The 17,864-nt window shown below is 43.5% G+C and overlaps 1 protein-coding gene and 1 long non-coding RNA gene across 2 annotated transcripts; one reads left to right on the forward strand and one right to left on the reverse strand.

Annotated features, from left to right (window-relative positions):
• Positions 1-1,731: 1,731 nt before the first annotated feature.
• Positions 1,732-16,949, reverse strand: LOC126988657 (protein split ends-like). Its single transcript, XM_050847017.1, has 7 exons — positions 12,288-16,949; positions 10,761-10,884; positions 9,250-9,451; positions 8,312-8,513; positions 4,186-4,548; positions 3,793-3,840; positions 1,732-1,915 (listed from the first exon to the last, which is right to left on the reverse strand). Exons 1-7 carry the CDS (start codon positions 16,693-16,695, stop codon positions 1,857-1,859), a joined length of 5,406 nt encoding a protein of 1,801 aa, XP_050702974.1. The 5' UTR covers positions 16,696-16,949; the 3' UTR covers positions 1,732-1,856.
• Positions 16,950-16,956: 7 nt separating this feature from the next.
• Positions 16,957-17,786, forward strand: LOC126988930 (uncharacterized). Its single transcript, XR_007742676.1, has 2 exons — positions 16,957-17,225; positions 17,640-17,786. It is a non-coding gene; the product is annotated as an uncharacterized LOC126988930 (long non-coding RNA).
• Positions 17,787-17,864: the final 78 nt, after the last annotated feature.

Consider the following 17,864-nt stretch of genomic DNA (forward strand, 5'->3'; position numbering starts at 1 on the left):
TAAGGCTGCGGCCACACAGAAAGAGAGAAAGCTAGCCAGAACAAGAGCGAGAGCGGAAAGGCGCGATTCTGTGGCCACACAAAAAACAAGGCGAGTCGAGGGTCGTCATGGCAACTCGACCCCCGCGGAGCAGTATAGAGGTTTTGCAGCTGACGTCATTAGTGGGGGCGTGGGGGTAGCGTGGGCCTGCGCAGCCATCTTGGTGGTCACTTATCAAAGCAAACCTTGGTGGTGGCTAAACAAGTGCTCTGTGTGTTCGTCATGGGATACATATGCTGTGCGGGTGGATGTTCTAACCGACAGGGGAGAGATGCTGCGTCATTTTATAGATTTCCAGCGAATCCAGAAGAGCGGGGGAAGCGGATAGCAGCTGTGAGGAGGGAAAACTGGCGGCCGGCTGCTTCATTTCGACTCTGCAGCGCTCATTTTGTCAGAGGTAAATATTACAGGCAAGACTGATATCAGATTATTACATGAGGTAACACTCATTTAGGTATTGTCCCGGGTCCCCTAGCTTACTGTGTGGCGGGGGATTACTATGGAACGGGATTTACATGAGCTGGCGGAGGTGAACAAACTGGCGGAGGTGAACACGCATGGCGGCGCTCAAGCAGGGGAAGAAAATAGGAAAGGAAATTCAGTGGAGGCCAAACAAGAAAAACAAACATGTAAATCTAACAGTGATGCAGAAACTGATTTGGTAAAGAAACTAGAACGTGGGTTGAGTGCAGCAAGCGTGTGTGATGAGCGTGGTGTTAACTGTTAAGAGACAAACAGTTTACAATATCATGAGTAAACAGAAGCTGCAGCAGTGTGCCGTGAGTCACTGTGCCGATGCGTCCACTAGTAAAAAACGAAAGTAGCCCAAAGAAAACACATGAAAAGTGGTAAGGATAAGTTTTAAAGTCATTTTTTTGTATACCGGTATTTATCATATGTAAGCATTTTCAAGCAACGGACCGCCCTTCCACCCTTTCAATCCGTTAAATCGAGGGCTGAGTGTGTGTGTATATATCTATATCTATATCTATATCTATATCTATATACACACCCACAATGCCTTTGAGGTGCAGTGGGCTTAAAGGGACACATGAAAAGTGGTAAGGATAAGTTTTAAAGTCATTTTTTTGTATACCGGTATTTATCATATGTAAGCATTTTCAAGCAACGGACCGCCCTTCCCCCCTTTCAGTCCCTTAAATCGAGGGCTGAGTGTGTGTGTATATATCTATATCTATATCTATATCTATATCTATATCTATATACACACCCACAATGCCTTTGAGGTGCAGTGGGCTTAAAGGGCCAACAGGTCACAGATGAGCACTACTGTCATGTGCAGCTGCAGCGTATCCTCCCATCTTTCCTGTGGTGTCAGTGTGCCTGGCTACAAATCAACAGGTCCAGGTTCAAATCCCAGCACGGGCAGTTAGTGTGCAGCTCATCCGGCTGTTCATCTTCCCTTACGAGCTGGTTAATAAAAGGGTACCTGGGGACACCTGGGGAAGGTGAACTGTGGCAACCTGGATGGTCCGGGGGTAATAGGTTCTCATTCACCACAGGGTCACAGGCCAGTGCACCGCCCTGAGGCCATGAGCAGCCATAGCGCATGCCCCAAACTCTACTTATAAATCTTCTGAATATTCATCCAAGGTCTCTATTCATTAAGATATTTACAGATGTGTTGGGACTAATATCTACATAAAAATAATGAATACTTGAGTAATATTTGAAAAGCACAATTAAAAACTTAAAATTAACACACTTGTGCTGAGGTCACCGGGAATGAGACGAGTGACCGGCTCAGCAATGTGATGTCACTGATGTGGGGGCGAGGTGACAGTCTTGTGCAACGATCACTGGTGGCAGCCAAGTAAGGTGTTGACGGCCCCCTCCATCTCCTTCACAACATCACCTGAAGGAATAAAAGACATTTGGTTTAATCACTGTCGACACGTTCATTGAGGAACCTCGGGTCACGAACGCCTCTCATCATCAACAAATTTTCCATACAAAAAACATCTCAGGTGACTCCTGCAAATGACTATCCTTATATTTCTGCTCAGGATTGGACCAGAGATATATTCTTCACCTAATCAAAAATTCCTTCATCAGTAGAAACTCCCACAACCTTGCTTTCTCTAACAATTTCAACGCTTCATCTTTCCCTCCTCTCCTCAGTCCTGGTGGCAGCACGGCTATTAGGGTGCGGCCACACTGCACATGGTTTGCTGGGAGGGCGGAGCGGAGGGTAGCGGGATGCCTAGCAGGTCAGAGGCAAGAACAAACACATGTAATCTAATTGGAGTGACCATACCGGACGCGGGTCGTGGGTTTCCTCCAAGCTTACCTGTATGACCACTCCTATCAGATAACACATGTTCGTTCTTACCTCTGACCTGATAGGTGCCCCGCTACCCTCTACCCTTACATCTGTCTCTTAAAACCTGAATTCATCGCTCAAAGTTACCCCAATTGTTATACTCTTGACGATTTTGGGCATATTCCTCCTACTCATCTCCCCTACAACTCCACAACGCCTGTTATTAGAATTCCTAAAGAGTGATGTTTTCTATGCCCTCTCTGGTTTGAATCCTCAGAGAGCTTATGGATCCACTAGTGTCTCCTATTGTCCTTAACCTGGTAGCAGCGACGGGCCAAATTTGTGGCTTTACCGTGTAGCAGCGACGGGCCAATTTTGTGGCTTTACCGTGTAGCAGCGACGGGCCAAATTTGTGGCTTTACCGTGTAGCAGCGACGGGCCAAATTTGTGGCTTTACTGTGTAGCAGCGATGGGCCAAATTTGTGGCTTTACCGTGTAGCAGTGATGGGCCAAATTTGTGGCTTTACCATGTAGCAGTGACGGGCCAAATTTGTGCCATGATATAAACCCCAAAAAATAGATGATACATAATCTGATCACAAATGCTTTGATATATATTATGAAATGGTTTGTGTGAGGGGTGATTTTTTCTCATTTTTCTCGCTTAGAGGGACCATTAAGAAACATGATCCCTGCTGCTACTGGGTTAAGTGGATCAATAAGGTGAGGGAGTATTGGAGCGAGAGAGTTGGAAGTAGCAGGATTGAATGTGCTGAGAGGGAGTGCCAGAACAGGGAGAGTTGGAAGTACCAGGATTGAATGTGCTGAGAGGGAGTGCCAGAACAGGGAGAGTTGGAAGTACCAGGATTGAATGTGCTGAGAGGGAGTGCCAGAACAGGGAGAGTTGGAAGTACCAGGATTGAATGTGCTGAGAGGGAGTGCCAGAACAGGGAGAGTTGGAAGTACCAGGATTGAATGTGCTGATAGGGAGTGCCAGAACAGGGAGAGTTGGAAGTACCAGGATTGAATGTGCTGATAGGGAGTGCCAGAACAGGGAGAGTTGGAAGTACCAGGATTGAATGTGCTGAGAGGGAGTGCCAGAACAGGGAGAGTTGGAAGTACCAGGATTGAATGTGCTGATAGGGAGTGCCAGAACAGGGAGAGTTGGAAGTACCAGGATTGAATGTGCTGACAGGGAGTGCTGGAACAGGGAGAGACGGAGACTGCTGGTTTGGACATAAGAGGAGAACACATTCTAAGACATGCACTGAACTTTGAGGTAGAGGGCAGAAGACCAGCAGGAAGACATGGAGAAAGGTGGCGGAAGATATGAGGAGGCTAACATCACAGAAGATATGGCTATGGACCGGGAACAGTGGACGAGGCTGATATCCCGTCCAACCCCGCCACAGGGGATAAATGATGTTAAACGATGATGATGATGATGTATACAAGAACATCTCACTCACCTGTCTGACTCTCCATTGGCCCACACGGCAGAGCTTGACCAAGGTTATCTGCAGGTATAGAAAGACACCATGTTAATCTTTTCATGTCGGAGGTGTTTGTAAAATGTGTGTGTTATATGATGTTTAGGTCTATACACTTATAGCACAGTTACTAATCAGTCTAAGGAGGTGAGTTTGGTGTCAATGTAAGGGTTAGTAATTGTACTTTATCATACTCTAAAAAAATAGATCAATAAATTAAAAAAATATAAAAATTGCCTCTATTGATTGATGTCTATTTTAGCTTCCTTATCAATTCTTTCCAAATTTCTCGATTTCTCTTCCATTAATTTCTTTTATATAAGTGAAACAGATTAATCATTCAGTAACAATGCAAACCAAAGAATGCCTTACCAAAGAGGTGAGAAATCTTGTTCTTCAGATCTTCCTGCTGTATCAAGTCCCCTTTGACAATGGTTGTAATCTTTGTGGCAGCAGCTGAGAGGGCAGGGAGTAGGTGCTTCTGTGCCCAAAGTCGGCCTTGCCATCTCGCCAACACAACAAGCCCAACAACTGCCCCCCATTGTATGTCCTTGTTCATCTCTGGATCTAGCATGGTGATCAATTTCTTGGTAACAGTCGCTGGGTTCTGTGGAGGCTTCTTGCTGTCGAGGTGCTGGGCTAGCCACTCGGTGAGATCTGAGCGCACCTTAGGCTGGCCCACCCATGCCCCATAGTGTGCCAACCATATCAGCACTTGTTCCACCCCTGACAGTTCTGTGGAAGAATATTACCATAAGAACGGAAGTATAGTCTGTTCAAGGTGTGGCAGATTCTTGAATTCCCACTGCAAGTTCGACGGCCAATTATCAGATAAGCAACATCTCCCTACCTACCCACCCACAACCCACCTGTTTATCTCTCTCTCTCCCTCTCGACCCAGGGGAGGGACCTAGAGGGACACGCCGACCATCACATCCACCACCACCACCACCAAAATGCCTCTCAACCCAGGGGAAGGACCTAGAGGGACACGCCGACCACCACCATCACCACCACCACCACCAAAACGCCTCTCAACCCAGGGGAAGGACCTAGAGGGACACGCCGACCACCACCACCACCACCACCACCACCAAAACGCCTCTCAACCCAGGGGAAGGACCTAGAGGGACACACCAACCACCACCATCACCACCACCACCACCACCAAAACGCCTCTCGACCCAGGGGAAGGACCTAGAGGGACACGCCGACCACCACCATCACCACCACCACCACCAAAACGCCTCTCAACCCAGGGGAAGGACCTAGAGGGACACGCTGACCACCACCACCACCAAAATGCCTCTCAACCCAGGGGAAGGACCTAGTGGAACACACCAACCACCACCATCACCACCACCACCACCACCAAAATGCCTCTCAACCCAGGGGAAGGACCTAGAGGGACACGCCGACCACCACCATCACCACCACTACCACCAAAACGCCTCTCGACCCAGGGGAAGGACCTAGTGGGACACACCAACCACCACCACCACCACCAAAACATGGAATCACTACCACATATAGAATTTATACAGATTGTTGTTATAATCCTAAACATCGACACTCATTGTAGTATGTAGCTTCCTTTACTATATAAACAATACATAAAATATCACTTTCAAATAGCACTTGGATGGGAAATGAGAGAGAGAGAGAGAGAGAGACGCGTTTACGAAGGTTGATTTGGCAGCATGGTGAGAGGTAAACGATGATACCAGCTCCACTCTGAACCGGCCTCATGCTCTGAACCAGCGTTGGCAGATTATCGTACTCACATCATCGTCTTTGTTACTTTTAAGCCTCAAACTCTCGTACCTACACAAATAACGATAGAAAATTGAAGTTAGCGTTAAAACTCCTATTTATTGATGTTTGTTTGTTTGTTTTTGCATTCGTTATTGGTCAGAAACTACGAAAATGCAATGCGATGAGTACGATAATTTGACAACGCTGCTATGAACAGACTATTGTGTAACACTTTAAATAAGCTCTTAAACCAGTAACACTTCAAGGAAACACTGAGACTCCATTGAGGGATATTTCAAGTATAATAGTGTAATGCAGGTATTTAATTAAGAGCCGATAAATAGAAATTAGGGAGGAATAAGTAGCTTTAGTCAATCTGTTCTTAATTAAATACTGGAATTACACACTTATAATACTTAAAACTACTTATTTCTCCCTAATTTCTATCTATGCGTTCTTAATTAAATACTGGAATTACACACTTATAATACTTATTTCTCCCTAATTTCTATTTATGCGTTCTTAATTAAATACTGGAATTACACACTTATAATACTTAAAACTACTTATTTCTCCCTAATTTCTATCAATGCGTTCTTAATTAAATACTGGAATTACACACTTATAATACTTAAAGCTACTTATTTCTCCCTAATTTCTATCTATGCGTTCTTAATTAAATACTGGAATTACACACTTATAATACTTAAAACTACTTATTTCTCCCTAATTTCTATTTATGCGTTCTTAATTAAATACTGGAATTACACTTATAATACTTAAAACTACTTATTTCTCCCTAATTTCTATCTATGCGTTCTTAATTAAATACTGGAATTACACACTTATAATACTTAAAACTACTTATTTCTCCCTAATTTCTATTTATGCGTTCTTAATTAAATACTGGAATTACACACTTATAATACTTAAAACTACTTATTTCTCCCTAATTTCTATCTATGCGTTCTTAATTAAATACTGTAATTACACTTATAATACTTAAAACTACTTATTTCTCCCTAATTTCTATTTATGCGTTCTTAATTAAATACTGGAACTACACACTTATAATACTTAAAACTACTTATTTCTCCCTAATTTGTATTTATGCGTTCTTAATTAAATACTGGAATTACACACTTATAATACTTAAAACTACTTATTTCTCCCTAATTTCTATTTATGCGTTCTTACTTAAATACTGGAATTACACACTTATAATACTTAAAACCACTTATTTCTCCCTAATTTCTATCTATGCGTTCTTAATTAAATACTGGAATTACACACTTATAATACTTAAAACTACTTATTTCTCCCTAATTTCTATTTATGCGTTCTTAATTAAATACTGGAATTACACACTTATAATACTTAAAACTACTTATTTCTCCCTAATTTCTATTTATGCGTTCTTAATTAAATACTTGCATTACAAACTTATAATACTTAAAACTACTTATTTCTCCCTAATTTCTATCTATGCGTTCTTAATTAAATACTGGAATTACACACTTATAATACTTAAAACTACTTATTTCTCCCTAATTTCTATTTATGCGTTCTTAATTAAATACTGGAATTACACACTTATAATACTTAAAACTACTTATTTCTCCCTAATTTCTATCTATGCGTTCTTAATTAAATACTGGAATTACACACTTATAATACTTAAAACTACTTATTTCTCCCTAATTTCTATCTATGCGTTCTTAATTAAATACTGGAATTACACACTTATAATACTTAAAACTACTTATTTCTCCCTAATTTCTATCTATCCGTTCTTAATTAAATACTGGAATTACACACTTATAATACTTAAAACTACTTATTCCTCCCTAATTTCTATTTATGCGTTCTTAATTAAATACTGGAATTACACACTTATAATACTTAAAACTACTTATTTCTCCCTAATTTCTATTTATGCGTTCTTAATTAAATACTGGAATTACACTTATAATACTTAAAACTACTTATTTCTCCCTAATTTCTATCTATGCGTTCTTAATTAAATACTGGAATTACACACTTATAATACTTAAAACTACTTATTTCTCCCTAATTTCTATTTATGCGTTCTTAATTAAATACTGGAATTACACACTTATAATACTTAAAACTACTTATTTCTCCCTAATTTCTATCTATGCGTTCTTAATTAAATACTGGAATTACACACTTATAATACTTAAAACTACTTATTTCTCCCTAATTTCTATTTATGCGTTCTTAATTAAATACTGGAATTACACACTTATAATACTTAAAACTACTTATTTCTCCCTAATTTCTATTTATGCGTTCTTAATTAAATACTGGAATTACACACTTATAATACTTAAAACTACTTATTTCTCCCTAATTTCTATTTATGCGTTCTTAATTAAATACTGGAATTACACACTTATAATACTTAAAACTACTTATTCCTCCCTAATTTCTATTCATCCGTTCTTAGTCAAACACTGGCATTACAATAGAGTAGAGTACCATGTAAGTCAATCTCATGAAGAATTTGATCCCTGAAATTTTAATATATTTGACTGAGAAATAGATTTAGGGCTTAAGAGAAGGGCTTTCAAAACTACGCTGACTCAAATTGGGAAAAAGAATAGAAGTTGTGAGCACATTAAAGGATAGCTGACAGAAAGGAAGAAACTATAAACAAATCTCAGAGCCAAGGTAATTCTTGCTAATTAAGACTGTACCATGGATTGAGGTACACACTAACCTCTGTATTTAACATGCTTGAGAAAGACACTGCGGCAAGTCCGGGCTGCTGTTAGGATAGACAAGTGGACCGTGCCAGGATGGTGGAAGAGAAGATCCACGAGGAAAGCTCTACCCCTCCCCCATTCTTGGCCGGCCTCGGGATGACCGTCGATGGAACTTGAGGCTATGTACCAGGCAGCGAGGCAGGCCAGGCTGTGTGGCTGTAGGAGGAATGTGAACACTTAGGTATTTGGTCAAGTTGTTGTTTGGCTCTTAATAATATGAATCTGTACACAACATTGCAAGATGAAAAAAATATGTAAAGCATTTAACCCAGTAGCAGCGATGAGCCAAATTTGTGGTTTTACCGTGTAGCAGCAACGGGCCAAATTTGTGGTTTTACCGTGTAGCAGCGACGGGCCAAATTTGTGGCTTTACCGTGTAGCAGTGATGGCCCAAATTTGTGGCTTTACCGTGTAGCAGTGACGGGCCAAATTTGTGGCTTTACCGTGTAGCAGCGACGGGCCAAATTTGTGCCATGATATAAACCCCCCAAAATAGATGATACATAATCTGATCACAAATGCTTTGATATATATTATGAAATGGTTTGTGTGAGGGGTGATTTTTTCTCATTTTTCTCGCTTGGAGGGACCATTAAGAAACATGATCCCTGCTGCTACTGGGTTAATTCAACGTGAGTTATTCCTGCATCCAACATGAAAGATGAGCACTCAGTTTCAGAATCCCTCATTTCCTGGATGATTCTACATGGAATACAGTTTTAAGTGTTGATTTTATATCTAATTCTAAGGCATATAGTAATGTAAAACAACAGTTGACTCTTGAGAAAAAAACTATCTGCTTTCAAATGATATACAATACAATTTTCATGAATGCTTGCAGACTGTAAAACAAGTATATGACATGCATGACAGAACCCACAAGAGGCTTTACCCTGATTCTACTATCTGGCTGGGTCACAATAGCCTGAATAGCTCGTAGCAAAGCCCTGCGTAGGCCATTTGGGTGTTGGGGCGCCAGTCGCTGCTCCACCACACACACCACCTGGAACAGCCGGAACAGTCTTGGGGGCAAACCGTTGTAATGTTGTAGAGTCTCCAGCGGGTCTGAGCGTAAAATGGTCTCAAGCACCATTCTGGAAAACAAAAGACACTCGATACTTATACTTCTTTTATTAATGATTTTCTTACACATAAGGAAAGAGAGAAAACAAGAAAGAAAGGAAGGAATTGAGGAAGAATGAGAAAAGTTGGAAAGTTTCGTTTAGTCGGCGCAACATCTGTGGTCATGTGCCGGAGAGAGAGACAGAAGGGGAAGGAATCATAGGAGAAGGGAACAGACCCCAGGAGACGAGACACAACATCTGTGGTCATATGCCGGAGAGAGACAGAAGGGGAAGGAATCATAGGAGAAGGGAACAGACCCCAGGAGACGGGACACAACATCTGTGGTCATATGCCGGAGACAGAGACAGAAGGGGAAGGAATTATAGGAGAAGGGAACAGACCCCAGGAGACGGGACACAACATCTGTGGTCATATGCCGGAGACAGAGACAGAAGGGGAAGGAATTATAGGAGAAGGGAACAGACCCCAGGAGACGGGACACAACATCTGTGGTCATATGCCGGAGACAGAGACAGAAGGGGAAGGAATCATAGGAGAAGGGAACAGACCCCAGGAGACGGGACACAACATCTGTGGTCATATGCCGGAGAGAGACAGAAGGGGAAGGAATCATAGGAGAAGGGAACAGACCCCAGATTCTTTTCCATTTCCTCTTAATCCTCTTCCATTTCCTTTTAACCCTTTCCATACTATGATGGCGACGTCTGTGTCACGTACTGAAAGGGTTAAGTATATATCAGAGGCAGAAGGAGAGAAGGCTTACACTTATGGCTTTCATGCTCTCTGTCTCCCCATGCTATCCCTGGGCTGCCTTGGGGTGACCATTAGGCCCCACCGGGAAGAAGCCTACTAGCACAATAGGCCATAACGTAAAAAAAAAAGAAGAAAAAAAATTCTGAAAGAGCGTACAGAAACCCCTTATACCCACCCCCGGGGCATTACGGGTCGTATTTTAAGACATCTCATCGTCCAAGAACACCTATTTGACAAGGCTTTCGAAGGAGTTGTGGGCATTTCCAGGAGTAGTTCTATGACCCTGGTGATAGTGTGACCTTTCCTCTGTCTGGGGCATTACGGGTCGTATTTTAAGACATCTCATTGCCCAAGAACACCTATTTGACAAGGCTTTCGAAGGAGTTGTGGGCATTTCCAGGAGTAGTTCTATGACCCTGGTGATAGTGTGACCTTTCCTCTGTACCATGAACCTGTAGAAACACTCACTAGAACCCGATTGACCCCCTCTTTGACCTTTAGAAATAGATAATGTGAGAAGAGAGTGTGTTTTGTAATGCTGACCTACATCTCAAATGCACTTACCTAAGGAAGAAGGGAAGGGAGGCATCGGTGAGGGAGACGCAGATCTTGTTCAGCCCAGCCTTCCACCACCTGCTCTGTATTTTGGTGGCCACTACCTCCTCCAGTGTCTCCTTCATTTGTTCCACTGAAAAAATAAATATCATGAATTTCAAACTATTCTATTTATGGTTGGAAGGTTGGAAGGTTTCGTTTAGTCGGCGCAACATCTGTGGTCATATGCCGGAGAGAGACAGAAGGGGAAGGAATCATAGGAGAAGGGAACAGACCCCAGGAGACGGGACACAACATCTGTGGTCATATGCCGGAGAGAGACAGAAGGGGAAGGAATCATAGGAGAAGGGAACAGACCCCAGGAGACGGGACACAACATCTGTGGTCATATGCCGGAGAGAGACAGAAGGGGAAGGAATCATAGGAGAAGGGAACAGACCCCAGGAGACGGGACACAACATCTGTGGTCATATGCCGGAGAGAGACAGAAGGGGAAGGAATTATAGGAGAAGGGAACAGACCCCAGGAGACGGGACACAACCCCTGATTAATACCTGGTACACTGCTGGGTGGACAGGGGCGTAGGGTATCGGAAAAGCCGCCCAAATTTTTCCACTCCACCCGAGAATCGAACCCGGGCTCTCTTGGTTGTGAGGCGAGTGTGCTAACCACTGCACCACGAAGCCCCCATGCAACAAGACTTGAGTTAGTACCCCTTCAGCTACAGCACAATGATCAGGAATAGTTAATTTAACCCACTCACATAACTGAAGCATTTAATAGTTAATAATGTTAGCAGGCGAAGGAGGGAGTGTGCTGAAAATGAGTGCAGAAACAGGGCACCAGCGATATAGATAAATAAATAGATATAAGAGTTGTATGTCAGGATGGGTTAAGAACATAAGAACATAAGAACATAGGAGTCTGCAAGAGGCCGGTAAGTCTGTACGAGGCAGCTCCATTGAACCTAACCCCACCTAATATCGCCGTCCATGAATTTATCTAATCTATTTCTGAATGTGACGATTGTATTGGCACTCACCACATGACTGCTAAGCCTATTCCACTCATCCACCATCGTTAGTAAACCAATTTTTGCCTATGTCCCTGTTGAATCTGAATTTGGTGGAATGATGTTTGTGAGAATTTGGGTACGGTAGAGTGGCTGAATGGGTGACAGGGGGAACACTGAAATGGTTTGGACATGTGATAAGATACAGATTGATAATAAGGGTTGTATATAAGACATCTCGCCGCCCAAGAACACATATTTGACAAGGCTTTCGTGGGAGTTGTGGGCATTTCCATGGGTAGTTTTATGACCCTGGTGTTAGTGTGACCCTTCTTCTGTACCGTGAACCTAAGGAAACACTCATTAGAACTCAACTAACCCTCTTTTTAACCTTTAGAAATTGTTAATGCGAGATGATACCAACCTAAATGTTTTTTATGAAATCGCTCAAAAATTATGACATTTACATGAACACATACGGTACGAAATGAACAACCAATTTAAATATACACAAAAACACTTACTTGGAATAGGGGCGAGTCTTTTGCCGTGACGCATAGTGATACTGGGCAGCCATGGTACTTGGTGAGGATGAGACACTTGTACCAGAGACTCAGATGGCTCACCAGGTATGGGGTGGTGGCCAGGTGTTGAGTGAGGCTGGCCGGACATAGTGCGAGGGTGGCCGGGTGTTGAGTGGGGCTGACCAGGAGCAGGGCCGGGCTTTAAAGGCATGGAACAAGGTTGGGTGGATGTGAGCTGAGGCTGGTCATGGGTGAGACGCATACAGCCAGGTGTGTGGGAGGTCAGATTGGCCTTGGCTTGCTCGCTTGTGGAGGAAATATGACTCGATGAGGGTTGGGGCAAGAGAGATATGCTTGGTTGAGTTTGTGCAAGAGTGAAGTTTGGGCCGTGTCTTGGTGGTGCTGAGGAGTCTTTGGCTGCACCAGGGCCTAATGTGCCGTAAAAATTTGGGAGAAAATTTGGACTTTGACCCTGGTAGTTTGCCCCTCTTAAAGGCTGGGTAAGGTGGGGCACGCTGCTGGTTCTTTCTGTATGTGCATTGGCATTTCTTTGAGGCTGTTTCGAACGGCTGTCTTGTGGAGGCTCAAGGGGACTTTTCTTACCACTTTGATTCGCTTCTGAACATACTCCAGTCTGCTGATTTAACTTCGAAAAAAGCTTGTCGATGTATTCTGGGCCAGCGCGAGCCGTGAACTTTGGGGCTGGCGCAGGGAGTGGAGCAGGTTTTGGTTTAAGTTTTGGGCGGTCGATCAACACAACAGGTCCCAGGCGTGGAACTCGCTGTCCAAGTTCTTGAGTTTTAACAGAAGCAACAGGAGTACTTGGGCTGCTCAGATTAGATTCAGTGCAGTTGATGTCATGGCTCTCTTCTATAACCAAGCCATTCTCTGCGTCACTCTCAGATTGCACCAGGGAACCATTTTCACCCTGGTCGCTACTATTTGACAACCCACGAGTCACACTTTCACTCCTGGGTTGTGTATCTTTCCCCTTCTCCGGCAGCATGGCTGAATCATTTTCCACATTTGGCAACATTAGAGAATCTTCCTCCTGATCCTCCACTCCATCAGGGTCATATGTGGCATTGCGTACATCACTGGAGTCCGCCTTGTGTTCCATGGAAGCCTGGCTGAACGGACTATTTCTCTTCTGTTTCCTGAGAGGCCGTGGTGGAGTCTCAAACAGCAACACGCTACGCTTCCTCTTAATGGTGTTGGAGGGAGTGCTAGGGGTCTCCTCAGCAGGGCGATCTTCCTGAAGTGTTCTGGCTCTCCCTTCGGTACTTGGAAGTGAGTTGGGAGTGAAGCTTTGGGATGATAATAGTGTTTTCTTAGTTGCAACTGGTCTGTGGTCGATCTGAGGAATTACTTCTTTCTTGTTTACCTTCCTCTGCATATCCGTCTGAGTCCTGGCATGGGGACTACAAGGCTTGACGGTGATGCGATGAGCTAGGTGTCTCTTCTTCCCTAACGAGGAGTGGTCACTGTTGCTACTTGAGTCACTGCCTTCATTCACAGTTCTATCGCTCAGCCTCGCCTTTCTCTTCCTCCTTCTCTTCCGCTGAAAAATCCTGGAGTTGTCAACCTGGTCGTCACTGTCACTCGCTATCAATAACGCTTTGCACCTTCTGGCGAAAGGATGTCGGGGAATGTCTGAGGACGAGTCTGAATCGTTTTCCTGACTCCCGCAAGATCGTTCAGGAGGCGTTTTTTCTGGTGTACTCTTCTCTCCAAACTTGTTTTTCACCAGCGAGGAGGCATGAGAACGCACTCTACTCGTGGGAAGCTCTCCGGTTCGACTACCTTGTACCTGTTCTCTGGATTTCATTTCACTTACAGAAGAACACAATGGTAGATTCGGCCTGCAATGCACACCCCTGTTATGGCCTAAATTTTCCACCTTGCGATGCTTTCTTTCCTTAGATTTTCTGCTCTTATTTACAACCATTTTCTCTTCGTCCATCTCCGAGCTGTTGCTGCTGTCTAACCCGAACAACTTAAGTTTAGAGGCTTTGGTCTTGAGCTGTCGAACGCCACTGGTATTGCTCGGTTCACGGCTGGAGTGAGTGACTGCTGAATTTCTTGGTTGGGTAGTGAGTTGTTGAGGCATTTTCCTGTTCTCCAGTCCCCTTGAAGAACATAGACTCATCTCCACATCTGAGGAAGAGCTGGTATGTCTCCTATTTCCTATGAGTTGCTGGGGCCTTCTCCTGTTCTCCAGTCCCCTTGAAGAACATAGACTCATCTCCGCATCTGAGGAAGAGCTGGTATGTCTCCTATTTCCTATGAGTTGCTGGGGCCTTTTCCTGTTCTCCAGTCCCCTTGAAGAACGCAAACTCATCTCCGCATCTGAGGAAGAGCTGGTATGTCTCCTATTTCCTATGAGTTGCTGGGGCCTTCTCCTGTTCTCCAGTCCCCTTGAAGAACATAGACTCATCTCCGCATCTGAGGAAGAGCTGGTATGTCTCCTATTTCCTATGAGTTGCTGGGGCCTTTTCCTGTTCTCCAGTCCCCTTGAAGAACATAGACTCATCTCTGCATCTGAGGAAGAGCTGGTATGTCTCCTATTTCCTATGAGTTGCTGGGGCCTTTTCCTGTTCTCCAGTCCCCTTGAAGAACATAGACTCATCTCCGCATCTGAGGAAGAGCTCGTATTTCTCTTTCTCCCATTCCCTATTTTAAATCCCTTCTCATTTCCTACTGTACCCTCTTCTGTGCGTCTGTTCCTGTTTTCCTTAGTAATCCGGTCTTCTCTTGATTCGCTCACCAACCCTCTCCTTACCACTGATGTGTTTGCCTTCCGTAAATTCTCTTTCTCTATATTCCTATCAGTGCAAGCCATAACCCGTCCCTCATGCATTCCTTGAGACGAGGCTTCTGTGGGTTCAGTCCATCCACACTCAATACTTGTAACCCGCTCCTCACCGGGATGAACTCGGCACTCCATTGTGTATACCGAGTGCCGCACAGAACCAAGAGGGTCGGGGATGACTCTTGTAAGTTTGCCGCATTTGATGAAGTTAGTGAGTGTTAGCTTTTTTGTCTCAGTGCTCTTTAAACGCCAACTGAAAAGGATGTTCTCCGGGCCCTTGTTGACGTTTAAGAAGTTGCCTCCCTTGAACAAAATGCATCCTTGTGTTTCTCTGGTGTTTTCTCCCTCACGGACGCACTTCTGGTTTTCCGTTTCCGCCTCCTCCTTCCCTTTTTCCAGCTCCTTCCGGCTCGGCCCAGACTTGCTCTCCTCTGCTTTCCTCTTCTTGGGTTCATGAATTTTCCCTTTTTGTGATGATTTTCTCTTCTCTCCCATTCTGTTCCGTTCCTTCTGGTTCTTCCGCTCATTCTCATCTGCTTTCTCTCTCTCATTTCCCTCCTTCTTTCTCCCCTTTCTCTCCCTCCTTCTACTTTCCGCTGTTTCTTCCGGAGTATCTTCCTCGTTCCGCTCCATTTCTCCTCCATGTTTTCCTCCTCCCTCAACTTCTTTCATTATATTTTCATTTTGCGTTCTTTCAATTTTCTCTGTTTTTATTGCGCCTTCCTTTTCCTGGTTCTTTTCCTGCTGTTTTCCTTTCCTTCCATTCTCTTTTCTTAAGGCTTGATGTTTAATTTTTCCCTCCGTTTCCTCCTCACTTCCCTCCTCTGTTGATTTTTCTCTCCGTTTATTTTTGTTTCTGATTTTCTTCTTCTCCTCTTCCATGCGTTTCACTTCCTTTATTTTATCAAGCTCCTGTTTCGTTGTTCTTTTCTCTCGTAATTTAACGTTTTCTCGCGTTCTCCTCACGCCACAAACTCTTAATTTCTTGCCTTTTTCCCCCGGTCTTGATGCTTCCTCGGACTCCCACTCAAATTTCTCCTGTCTCCTTAACCGTCGGATCCAAGGAAATTCTCCCTGATCGATAACGCCTTCATCTTTCCCTCGTTTCGGCTGAGTCACACTGAAGAGCGCCTGTTTCATCCTCCTCTTTGACGATCGAGCGTTGGTCTCCTCACTGCTAACATTGCTTTCTTCCTCTGTGGTCGTGTTTTCTCCTTCTGTAACATCAGCGTCAATATTTTCCATAATCTGTTTACATCGATCTGCCTCGGATTGATGAGTTTTTTCTCGTTTTCCTTCAACAGCATTGGAGTTTCCTTCCGTGGACGTGTCAGTTGTGTTTTCTACGGCATCTTCAAGGGGATCTAGAGCCCTCCGTTCAATGGGTTCAGAGTATTTTGCTCTAATGGTGTTGCTTGCCTGTTCTTCCGAGGCATTGCAATTATTATCTTCTGCAGCTTTGGTAAAACCTTCATGAATTTCCTCTATTGCATGTGTAGTTTGGTATTCAGTATCTTGAGTGTTGCTTTCTACATGAGTAAATTTATTCTCCACAGTGAAATTGGGACTTCTTTTACCGATAACTTTTTCTTCCATGTCATAAACAGTTTTTCTTTCCGAGGTTATTTCGTCGATTGGATTTCTATTTTTCTCTCTTAAAATGTTTGTGGGTCTTTGCTGCACATCAACTGGAATGTTTTTGTGCTCTACAGTTTCCAAATTTTCAGTGGTTTGTTTTGCCAGACTCTTATGCGTTTTCTTTACGGCAATATCTGAAAGACTTTCTTGTGAGGTGTACAGAGCTCTTTGACGTATACTTCCAGGGCTTCCTTCTTTCACAACCCAAGAAGGTTTTAACACAGCAACATTTGTCCTTCCCTTCAAATCATCTGTGAGTCCTTCGTCCTCACAAATAGGGGTCTCTTCAGCCTCTTCTGTTGTTCTTCCTTTCATCATTTCAGAGTCTTTTTCTACCACAACCAAAGTAGGTTTTAACACAGCAACATTTGTCCTTCCCTTCAAAGCATCTGTGATTTCTTCGTCCTCACAAATAGGAGTCTCTTCAGCCTTTTCTGTAGTTCTTTCTTTCATCATTTCAGAGTCTTTTTCTACCACAACCCAAGAAGGTTTTAACACAGCAACATTTGTCCTTCCCTTCAAAGCATCTGTGATTTCTTCGTCCTCACAAATAGGAGTCTCTTCAGCCTCTTCTGTTGTTCTTCCTTTCATCATTTCAGAGTCTTTTTCTACCACAACCAAAGTAGGTTTTAACACAGCAACATTTGTCCTTCCCTTCAAAGCATCTGTGATTTCTTCGTCCTCACAAATAGGGGTCTCTTCAGCCTCTTCTGTTGTTCTTCCTTTCATCATTTTAAAGTCTTTTTCTACCACAACCAAAGTAGGTTTTAACACAGCAACATTTGTCCTTCCCTTCAAATCATCTGTGAGTCCTTCATCCTCACAAATAGGAGTCTCTTCAGCCTCTTCTGTCGTTCTTCCTTTCATCATTTCAGAGTCTTTTTCTACCACAACCAAAGTAGGTTTTAACACAGCAACATTTGTCCTTCCCTTCAAAGCATCTGTGATTCCTTCGTCCTCACAAATAGGAGTCTCTTCAGCCTCTTCTGTTGTTCTTCCTTTCATCATTTCAGAGTCTTTTTCTACCACAACCAAAGTAGGTTTTAACACAGCAACATTTGTCCTTCCCTTCAAAGCATCTGTGATTTCTTCGTCCTCACAAATAGGAGTCTCTTCAGCCTTTTCTG

Source organism: Eriocheir sinensis, chromosome 6 (genome assembly GCF_024679095.1).
Source record: "Eriocheir sinensis breed Jianghai 21 chromosome 6, ASM2467909v1, whole genome shotgun sequence".
NCBI classification, from domain to species: Eukaryota; Metazoa; Arthropoda; class Malacostraca; order Decapoda; family Varunidae; genus Eriocheir; species Eriocheir sinensis.

What these genes read in the sequence shown, in the direction of transcription:
- LOC126988657 (XM_050847017.1), bottom strand. Translation starts at nt 16,695, where the DNA reads ATGGAAGAAAAAGTTATCGGTAAAAGAAGTCCCAATTTCACTGTGGAG. An exon ending in AGCCAGATAGTAGAATCAGG is followed by an intron (nt 8,514 to 9,249) that starts GTAAAGCCTCTT and finishes TTCCTCCTACAG; the next exon opens with CCACACAGCCTGGCCTGCCT. An exon ending in GCCAATGGAGAGTCAGACAG is followed by an intron (nt 1,916 to 3,792) that starts GTGAGTGAGATG and finishes TTATTCCTTCAG; the next exon opens with GTGATGTTGTGAAGGAGATG.